A 10,698-nucleotide genomic window follows, 5' to 3' on the forward strand; every position below is an offset into this window, starting at 1 on the left:
CACATCCAAAAAAAAAATTCAAACCTAATACTTAAAAGATTATCTAAACGCATAAATCTAATTAAATGATTATATAAAATATTTTACACTAGTATATCAAACTAAACTCTTTTCTATCCCTTAAAATATCACAACTTTTCCATTTATCCTATATTTTATGCCAATTAATGCAAGGACTAAACAGAGATAACAATACTTTTTGAGGGACTAATCCGAATCTGCATTGCAAACATAAATGTTTCCTAAACACATATTTGTAAAAGATTTGAGCTCACTTTCCAAATAATGCCATTCTTCTTTCTTGGTGTGCAAGATCCAAATCTATTTGCAAAGGAACTGGGGATACAGAAAATATTTGTGGCATGAACGGGGAAAGAGCATCCAATTCAGCAGTGCCTCAAAAAAACAAAAGATTTCAACTTATGTTGGCTTGTAACCACACTCAATCGATCTACCACTTCAAAATACATTCATTTGCAAGCCAACTTTTAAAATTAATTGCAGCTAGTCAGAACAGGGTAGAAATTTCAGCACAAGAGAAGCTCTTCAATTTCTGATCTTTCTAGTTTCTATCAATTTTCTTCGTCTACAAGGATGATTGATTCATTGCCAATTCCAAGATCCATAAGAGATGATGTGTCGTTGTCGAGCAGCACAGGTAATGGAGAGCCCTGCAAATTCAAAGACATGGCACTACATCAATACAAACTATATTCTAGTTTTCCAGCATATCAGTTTGAAAAGCTTTGCGTCAATCAAGGGAAAATGAAATGATTTTTCAAGATTAAGTTGAGGGTAACTGAATCAGGCAATCGTGATTTGAACAACACATCCTATTTTTTTTTAATATAATAAAAACAAACCTCTTCTTGAAGAAATAACTTTAGCTTCAATGACTTCAGCTTAAAAAAGCTCTCACAGAGAAATTTCAGCTTACCAACCTGAGAAAAACAAGTTAATTAGAAAAACTGTGTGAGGTCTAAACAGGGTGAACATTACATTAATACAAGAATAGATTTTCAACCGTAGTTGTTGCTGGCAGCTTCTTTGTCAATGGTTGCTTCTCACCCATGGATGCTCCAACACACTTCAAAGTGATAGCTGCATATCCCTATATCAAGTTAACAAAGCTATTGCAAGTTTGGAATTTTTTAATTTATTTATTTATTTAAAAAAAAAAAGATTGAATGCACAGATAAAGTCCATAGGTTCATACACAAGAACCCTGAGCCTATTGTTTGTGGGCCTGAAGCTCCAGTTGATGGTCTTTCATCCTCAATTCCATACAAACTCTTGAGCTCAGAAAACCTGTAATGAAGTACATCAGAACATTCACAAAATTATTGATCAATATACAACACGTGTGAATATGCTGAATAATTCTCTTATTCAATTAATTTTATCAAATACTACTCAATAAGAATGCTGGACCAAACCTTCCAAAAACTACTCAATTAATTTTATACCTGGGATGCTGTTTGATTTCTTCAGCATTAGCATGCAACCTCGAGATCACAAGTCGAACATACCTGCATGATAACTGTTAAAAAGTTTTCAAAAATATAAAAAAGAGGATGCCATTTTACATTCAAAGCACGATGAGACGTGATCCTTTAATTGAATTCAGAAACTAAAGGTAAGCACATTTGCAAAAACACGTGTAAATAAATATCAGAAAGGTAACTAGAGAATAATCACCTAATCTCAGAGTCCTTCCTTTCACGAGGTGTAACCTGGAAGGTAATAAGATATGAATGCATTATATCTGATACATGAAGGTATTAAAGATTAGGAGAGATCATCCATCACTTACCTCACTTCCATTAAACACCTTGATTTTTGCTAAACGAGCAATCAAAACAAATCTTGGAACTCCACCACTTGTAGTATCAGCTATTGGGTTCTCAGAAAGCCTAGTTTCCTTTGACGTTGATTAAAATAAAAATGAAAATAAATAATTAGAATAGAACATTCTCATAAGTAACAAACTACTCTAGAAAATCAAGCAAGTAAAAGGTCAGAGAGAGGTGGAAGAAAAAGAGTAACAAGGGAAAGAATAGTCTCTACAGTGAAAAGGAAAGAAGAGTTTTAGACAGATTAGTTACTTTCTCAATGTAAACTTGCAAGGATAATAGACAAATAAAGAATTAAAAATAAATTGATTCATTACTGAGAAATAGAGTGCAGTTAGAATGTTGGATAAGTTTCGAGAAGAGCAAGCTTTAAGTTATGTCGCTGTCTTTCCTAGTTTCCATTTTTTGTTTATAAATAAATTTCAGCCTCAAGGGTGAGTCTTGGTGTTATGGTAAATTATGAATTCATAATCTGACTCCATCCATGTGATGTAAAGAAAGCAGTTCCAAAGGAATATACACCAAAAAAAATGTGTTTACACGAGAAGCAAGAGACACAATAACTCAATCAGACACAAAAGACATGCTCAAAAAATACTCAGAATAATTATAGCTACAAAATAATTTGAAATATTGCATCCCCAATTCATCATTTCTAACAAATTATTTGATATAACAGTCAATGGACCCGGATTCATTGTCATAGATACAGCACAGCAGCCATGCCATGCCATGCATAACTAAGAAGTACACTATGCAAGGTATATAAAACTTCACAGTATAAGGCTTACCACCAAGTTAGGGAACAAGTTTAATGAGTCAACAGAGACCAGATCACCGATGTTGTTATCACCTGAACGAAGAATCAGAGATTTAAAGTCGATAGATGTCCACAATCTGTATTTCGTGCAGGATGATGAGCATCATCAAGAGAAATACTACCTAATAGAAGGCAGCGCAAATTTTGAAAGGGCTTATAGCTTGTGGCTTCCAATTCATTCTGCTGGCCATTATCAGGATATAAGATAGAATTCAAACAATTCTTGTTCAAATAAAGCTGTTCCAAACTGAATCAAAACATAACAAACCATGAAAATTTAGAACAGCAAGAGACTTAAAACCAAATCTACTCAGAAGTAGAGGTAGTGATTAGTGAAGAGAATACATAAATCACAAAGGAGGTAAATACTTTTTGCCAGGTCTAAGATACAATCTATCTGTACTTCCAGTAATACAGATACCACCTATGACTTTAACCACATTTCACTTTAATCATAAGATTTCACTCTGGTGCTAAGCACTTAAAATAAGTGGTTAGCATATATATTAAGTGGTTAGATAAATAAAAAAATGGTTACTAAAGTCAAATGTGGTTAAAATGGTATCAGTCCAACTTGGAGTTAAGAATGTATTATAGAATTGAAAACATTTTGCCATAACCAACCATCTTAGTTGAGAAAGCTTCATGACTTCATCCCATTCAGCTATACAATTATCATCCAAATTCAATAGACGCAAAGAATTAAATCCTTGAACAAAGGAGGATGACATAGGCTGAAAAAAAAGATAGAAGGCTTTAAAATTTTGTGTACTTCATACAAATGACAAAAAGAAAAACATAGAGCAATATAAGATTAAACATTAAAGTAAAAACCAAATTACGCTTATTATTTCCATCCAAAAACAATTAAAATTAATACACTTCAACATCAATTAAGTATCAACTATAAAATAAATAGATTGCATAGCAGATCCAAGGGAGTAAGCTTGATAATAGAATCTACATTCAATAACACATCCACATTCTCAAATATGACTATAATTGCTATCGCAGTATTTTTATTGCGATTGTCATAATTAACTGTTCGCCAGATGGGAAACATGATTATTAGCTTGCCTTAATCAGATTTATAATAATAATAATGATAATAATAAACTTACTGCCCCGCTACATGTAAAACGACAAACCTTTGAGGAGATGAGCAATAAAGGCTGACAAAATGCTAAAGAAAGAAGAATATATCAACAATGCTATTCCCTCCTTTAATGGGCTTCCATTCTGAGACTATGATTTAGAGAAATCTTGCAGTGTGATCGAAATGGTTCAATTTCTAATGTTTATTAAACTGCTCTCCATAGTTTAGAAATGGGTACTCATGAGAGGATATCTGAGTGTACAGCCGTTAAGATATTTAACAAGAATAATGAACCAAAAACAAAATGTACCAGTACTCTCCTTATATTGTTTCCAATAAGATGTAGCTCTTCAATAGCTGTCAATGATTGTCTAAGCAATTCAACCTGCCCAGTTAACAGGAAACATTTAGTGGCTCCTAACTAACATGATGGGAATTTAAGCAGCAGATATAAGTTGGGGAAAAATATAGAAAGGAACCTGCTCCCAATCTACACCAGTATTATTTAAAACTAGAATGCGGATGCTTTCCAGTGGTGGAAGTTCTGATTTATATGGTGACATTAAGTTGTTAGATAAGTTGAGAGCCTGCAGAGCAGGTAACTGACCACAAATTTTGCCAACATCCTGCAAAAACATAAATAAAAAAGATACTGAATAATAATTATTGTCAATCAATATATTTCGCTATACAAAATAAGCAGAAAGAAATTTATATATGATCACTTACTAATGAGCTTTCTAAGAGATGAATAGAGGGAAAACTACGCCAATAAGAGAGGAAGTTGGCTTGCTTGTTTTGGTTTCCATTTATTATTTTTCTGAAAGTGAAAGAAATACTGAAACTAGAAAAGGAAGCAAGGAAAAGGATTTTAATGTTTTTACAGTTTTAAATCTTCTTTTTTTCAACAAGATCCTCAAAAGGCAAAACACGAAATGTGAGAAATGAAAAAAAATAACTATAAAAACAAATAGTAGGACCAGCCATCAATTAGTTCCATTAGTGTGAGGGACTTGGGCAGTTTGCACGAGGTCATAAGTTTACAACTCAAGGCAACAATTACACCATTTAAGAGCTGTTAATAGTATAGAAATTGAGTTGGTGCTAAGAAAATAACATATGTCACAAACCTTCTAACCACAATCTGAATATTTAAACATAAAGAAAATTTCTTAACACAAGAATCAGACTAAATATATTTGAGTTTACCAAATACCAGCAAAAGACCATGTGTAATTTTCATGAATAACAGCTCTGGGTAAGACATGAATGGTGTGTTAAAAATTAGCAGACTCAATGCTACAGCCTTAGTCAAGATACAATTGTGGAAAAAAACCAGGTTACGTACCTTCCAATCCGAAAGCAGGTTCCCAGTCAGGTCAAGTTCTTTCATATCTATTGGGGAAAAAATGGGGAGAAAAAGAGTTTCCTGACATCAATATTGCAGTTTGATATTTTGGACTTCTTTATATGATAAAATGCAGTTTCTAGTCATAACTTGAGGTAGAAGCAGATAATAAGAACTTCAGGTAAAAGCAACTAATTCACCACTACTACAATTTTATCATGAAAAAAGAAAATAGTGAAAAAAAGAAAGAATACTTCTAAATGGATCGGGTTATGTTTCATTCATTTTTTATATGAGAAATGAAACAGAAGTGTTCCAGAGTCAAGCTTACTTGGGACTGTAGTATTAATCTGGTATGGAATTCCAGGGAAACTAACACCCATATACGCCAATGATGCATTGGTTAACTCCTCAAATCGACTTAGTTTATCTTGAATTTTATCTTTACCCACAAGTTGAACAGATACTCGATTGTTGCTTGTTGAAAGGACATACATTTCATCTGCAAAAAAAAAAGAGCGAGTACTATCACATATTATTTTACGTTTGGTGGGAGTCACATGTGAGAAACTATATACAGAAGAAATATTAAACTGTCATTTGTCACCAAATAATTCTAGAATGAAAAGATGTTTGAAAAGAATAATATATGCCTTATTATTTCTCACCCAAGGCTTCATATCATACCACTAGCATTGCATTTTTATTCCATACTACTCTAGGAAACCAGAGCATGGATATGTTAACAAAACTTAAATATTAGCAAAAGGCATACCCTCTTCATCATTAGTTGATTTACTTCGGTATCTTTTTTCAAGAGCCTCAAGCAATGAAATCCCTTGGCTCAAATTCGGAGCACGAACCAATGACCCCGATCTTTCAGACTTTGCATGAAAGTATCGGACACCATTGATGGATCCATCATGTTTGCCTTCTCCATTATCCCAGTCAACTCCAACCCACGTGCCTGAATAGCCTTCTACAGGCCCCACATACTTAACTGTACCAATTCTCCTTGAATCACCCGATGAATGTACTCGTTGGCCCACCCTGAATTCATGACTTGAGTCCGGGGAGTCCTGCATCTTTTGTTAAAGCTGGGCGAGAATTCCTCTACTGAAAATTTAATAAGTCAATGAGATGAATCAGTGAACAAGCTAGTGATTATTTAACAAGCAATCAAGTTAAAATAGCAACACGACAGGAACATCTTCTGGGATGTTGTAAGCCAATAGGATGACAATATAACCTACAACACAATCAATTATTCTAACACTGAATACAATATTACCAGTAACTTATCACAAAAAAAAAGCCACACACAAATCTCATGAGAAGTACCAAAGGAAGTGAAGGAAGTTCTAATTAAAGGAGTGGCTGAAGCTATCCCAACCTACTCACCTATATTCCATAGATTGAATTGAAGTCCCCCTCTCTCAGCCACCTCCTCCTTACTTAGGCATTCTAAATTTAATAACCTATTGACTAGTGTATCTCAAATCAGGATTAAGGAAATGGCAAACAGTTAGAATTCCAACCGAATAAAATCATATCATATCTATTTTTCAAGCAATCTGATCACACCCCAGAACTCAAATCTCGTTTTGAATTGAAATTTCAAAGTTGGAATATCCAAATATAGGATTAGATTATGTTAGAATAGAAGAGGACGCTGCAATTAGAGCTAGCATAGAGTAACCCCCTTCCAGGCTTCTACAGCTAGAATAGGGAACTCAACAAAAACCTACATCAGAAGCGTTCAAAATCAAAGGAAGAACAAGCAGCAGTGTTTGTTAGGTTTTCACAATTAACTTTGAGAGGGAAGTGAGGGAGTGTTACCTTTGCGGGGAAAACTTCTTAGAGTGGTTGAGTATGGTAGCAATGGCTGGTGAAGGTGATGGTGGCGGTGGCGATGGAGAAGGGTATTTTTGGTAATTTAAAAAGAAGGAAGGGACAGAGTTATAAGATTTAGATCCTCTAAATTTTGAATTTTATTTTAGAGGATAAAATATGATCTATTATTATTTATTTTATAGGTGAGACCAAGAGAAAATATGAGAGAAAAAATATTCAATAATAATTAATAAAAGATTTCACTTTATCCTCTAAAATAAAAATTTAAAATTTAGATAATCCAAATTCTATAACTATATATTGTATCCATGGTTATCAAAATCGAACCGATAATTAAACTGACTATAGTACTAAGTCACTCTAACTAGTACTCATCCTCAAATAAAAAAATAAATAAAAAAAAGAGTAACAATAACTATTATCACGCAAAATTGTAAATTATGTAGTCAGAACGGATAAAAACACAGCAAAAGCATTCATGAGATAAAATCCATTCATAACTTCAAAAGCATGAAATGGGAAGTATAAAATGAAATATATATTTTGATATAGTCATCAAATCTTGGCAACTGTTCCAATCGGGTTTATTGTGCTCTTCTCCGATCTGTTGCTATTATCCAAAAAGCTGAACTTGCGCTTTCGCAAACTTTTCGTCTGGATGGAAAGCTTCGACAGACTCAGACGGATTTGGGTATTCTGAAGGGGCAGTTGGAGGCGGTTGAGGTTGCCAAGGCAAAGGCGGCCAAGGATGCGGGTGTCGAGATCCTAAGGTTGTCAGAGCGGGAGACCGAGCTATCAATTCAGGTGGCTAGGGCACAGAAGTTGGCTGCTGACGACGAGAACGCAGCTGCTATTGCTCGTTCCGAGGCGGAGGTGGTGAAGGCCGAGGTGGAAAGCTCAAAGAAACGGAATGTTGATCTTCTAGCCGATACCCGGGTAGCCGTCATAGCTACCGAGGAGACTTTGAAGGCTCAAGTCCAGGTTTTGACTCCGAACGTGGACGTGTTTGTGATGGGAGCTTTCAAACCGTGAAGGATGGCCAAATCATTGACTTAGAGTAGTTTGTTTCTATTTTGTATTTTATTTTATAAGTTTGTAAGTCGTCTTGTTTGAAGTCTCGTTTCACCATGTTGTGATTGTATCTTAGGCTTATTCTTTGTTTTAGGGCTTGCTTCAGTAGGTGTGCTATGCTCCTTATTTCGTCCGCAAGATCCCGCTCTGCATCTTCGTCGTGTCCTCCCACGGTTCTCCGTGGGCTGGGATCCCCGACCTCCATCGGGATGATGGCTTCTAGGTCGTATGTCAACAGAAAGGGGTTTTTTTTCCGGTTGCGGTTTGAAGAGATGTTCGGTATGACTAGAGGACGGATCCGAACTCGTCGGCCCATAGGCCTTTGGCCTCATCTAGTCATTTCTTGAGGCCCTTCATGATGATCTTATTGGCCGCTTTTACTTGGCCATTGATTTGCGGATGTTCCACCGAGCTAAATCGCTGTGAGATGCTGAGTCCTTCTAGGAACTCCTTGAATCATTTGTCCGCAAATTGGGTTTCGTTATCCGAGATTATGATCTCGAGGATTTCGAACTGAGTTATGACTTGCCTTCAGAAGAACTTTCAGCATTGAGTAGCCGTGATGGTGGCCAGCATCTCGAAATTGTCCGAGAGCCATGGAAAAAGGTTCTACGAGGTCAATTCCCCAGGTTCCGAAAGATTGATTGGTGGGGGCTGAGTTGGTGGGGGCTGCTTGGTAAAGGTTGGCATGAACTTGGCATTTCCTGCAACTTTTGACCAATTGGAGGGAATCTCTAATGATGGTGGGCGAGAATTACCTGGCACAGATGACTTTTTGGGCTAGGATTTTGCCCCCGATGTGGTGACCGCAGTATCCTTCGTGAATCTTACGAAGTATATAATCTGGGTCACTGGGTTCGATACATTTGACAAGGGGTTAGGACAATCCCCGTTTTTGCAGTTGCCCTGCTATTGTGGTATACTTCGCGGCTTCCCACTTTATATGCTTCGCCTCCTTCGGGTCGTCGGGTAGGCTGTTGTTAGTGAGGTATCGAAGGGTTAGGAAGGTCCAGGAGTGCTGATTCAATATGGTGAGGTTTGTTGTGGTTATGGCCACAATGGACAGTGTCTCGATGACTTTCTGGATTAGTGATCGGTTCGCTGCGATCGACTTGGTACTTGCTAGTTTAGAGAGTAGGTCGGCCCTCGCATTCCATTCCCTAGGAATGTGCCGGATGGTCACTTCGTCGAACTCGGCGGTTAGTTCTTTGACTTTGGATAAGTACTGTTGTAACAGAGGGTCCCATTTGTTTGGGAGCTAACTACCTGGTTTTTGCACCGACTTCCTTGGCCAACATCAATCTGGCTAAGAGGGCTTCGTATTCGGCTTGGTTGTTGGAGATCGAAAACTCGTATTGATTGGACTATTCGATAGTGATCATGTTCTCATTTTCCAGTATTATTCTCACTCCCACTAAGTTGGCGTTTGACGAGCTGTCAATGTGGAGTTTCCATAATTCTGTGGGTTCGGTCCTTGGGGTCATTTCGGCTATGAAGTCGGTCATGGTCTGGGCTTTAATCGCATTCCTGGGTTCGGATTTGATCTCGTATTGGAATAGCTCGACCGACCAAGCGAGCATCCTTCCTACTGGGTCTGGCTTCTGTAGCACTTGCCTAACAGCTTGGTCCGTCCAGACCATGATGAGGTGGCTTTGGAAGTACTGTGGGAGGCATCAGGATGCCATGAGTAGCGTGTATGTGAGTTTCTCGAGTTTGGAGTAGCGCGTTCCAGCATTTTAGAGAACCTTACTTATAAAGTATACAGGGCTCTGTGTCTTTTGTTCATCTTCCCGGATGAGTGCCGCCGCTAACACTTCCTCCATTATGGATAAGTAGAGGTATAGTGTCTTTTCTGTTATGGGTTTTTAGAGTATGGGAGGCTCCACTAGTACTCTTTTGAAGTGTTGGAAGGCTTCTTCGCATTCGGGTTCCCATTTGAAGCTTGTACCCTTTTTCATGAGCTTGAAGAAGGGGATGGCCTTTTGGGCCGAGGCTCCAAGAAAGCGTGAGAGGGCGGCGAGTCTCCCGGTCAGCCTTTGGACATCTTTGAGGCTTGCAGGGTTGCTCATCTTGAGGATGGCCTTGAACTTTTTTGGGTTCGCTTCTACTCCCCGTTGCGTGATCATGAAGCCCAAGAATTCCCCGGCCTCCATTCTGAAGGCGCACTTCGTCGGATTGAGGCGCATCTGGTGCTTCCTCAGGGTGTTTAGTATGAGCTTGAGGTCCTCAATAAGCTCCTCGCCTATTTGTGTCTTGGCTAGCATGTTGTTGATATAGACCGCCAGCTTGGTCCCTGAGAGGTCTTTAAAGATCTTGATGATGAGCCTTTGGTAGGTGGCCCTGGCATTCTTTAATCCGAAGGGCAGGACTGTGTAGCAGTACGTGCATTCGGGGGTTATAAACACAGTTTTCTCCTTCTTTGTACTACTGGCTTGGTTTTGGGATCCACGGCTAGCTGGTGGGACATCAGATCTAGGTCTATTCCCAGCATGTCAGTCGGGGTGAATGCGAATAAGTCTCTATTTTATTTTAGGTGTTCTACGAGGTCGCTTTTTAGGTTGAGGGTAGATTCTTGTTGAGGAATGTGAATTCATCTTTGGTTTTCCCTATCTATAGCTTTTCCATGTCTCCCTCTGGTTTTGGTCTGGGCTGATAA

The 10,698-nt window shown here is 37.8% G+C and overlaps 1 protein-coding gene across 5 annotated transcripts in view; it reads right to left on the reverse strand.

Annotated features, from left to right (window-relative positions):
* Nucleotides 1-7,101, reverse strand: part of LOC107638808 (tubulin-folding cofactor E) — a 22,477-nt gene extending 15,376 nt beyond the window's left edge. The window contains exons 1-16 of one of the 5 annotated variants that reach the window (XM_021120702.1): nt 6,957-7,101; nt 5,893-6,233; nt 5,449-5,619; nt 5,118-5,164; nt 4,249-4,395; nt 4,080-4,154; nt 3,298-3,407; nt 2,796-2,920; nt 2,645-2,706; nt 1,814-1,921; nt 1,699-1,733; nt 1,467-1,529; nt 1,217-1,308; nt 1,025-1,101; nt 864-941; nt 567-671 (exon numbers count right to left, since the gene is read on the reverse strand). In XM_021120702.1, coding sequence (XP_020976361.1) covers nt 573-671; nt 864-941; nt 1,025-1,101; nt 1,217-1,308; nt 1,467-1,529; nt 1,699-1,733; nt 1,814-1,921; nt 2,645-2,706; nt 2,796-2,920; nt 3,298-3,407; nt 4,080-4,154; nt 4,249-4,395; nt 5,118-5,164; nt 5,449-5,619; nt 5,893-6,202 — 1,599 coding nt within the window. In that variant the 5' untranslated portion in view covers nt 6,203-6,233; nt 6,957-7,101 and the 3' untranslated portion in view covers nt 567-572. Of the gene's footprint in view, nt 1-256; nt 672-863; nt 942-1,024; nt 1,112-1,216; nt 1,309-1,466; nt 1,530-1,698; nt 1,734-1,813; nt 1,922-2,644; nt 2,707-2,795; nt 2,921-3,297; nt 3,408-4,079; nt 4,155-4,248; nt 4,396-4,498; nt 4,614-5,117; nt 5,165-5,448; nt 5,620-5,892; nt 6,234-6,518; nt 6,933-6,956 lie in introns of those variants that run through there. The other 4 variants (XR_001619866.2, XM_016342205.2, XM_016342206.2 and 1 more) reach the window with 4 other exon arrangements.

The sequence above is a fragment of the Arachis ipaensis genome, chromosome B04 (genome assembly GCF_000816755.2).
Source record: "Arachis ipaensis cultivar K30076 chromosome B04, Araip1.1, whole genome shotgun sequence".
In the NCBI taxonomy this organism is placed as follows: domain Eukaryota; kingdom Viridiplantae; phylum Streptophyta; class Magnoliopsida; order Fabales; family Fabaceae; genus Arachis; species Arachis ipaensis.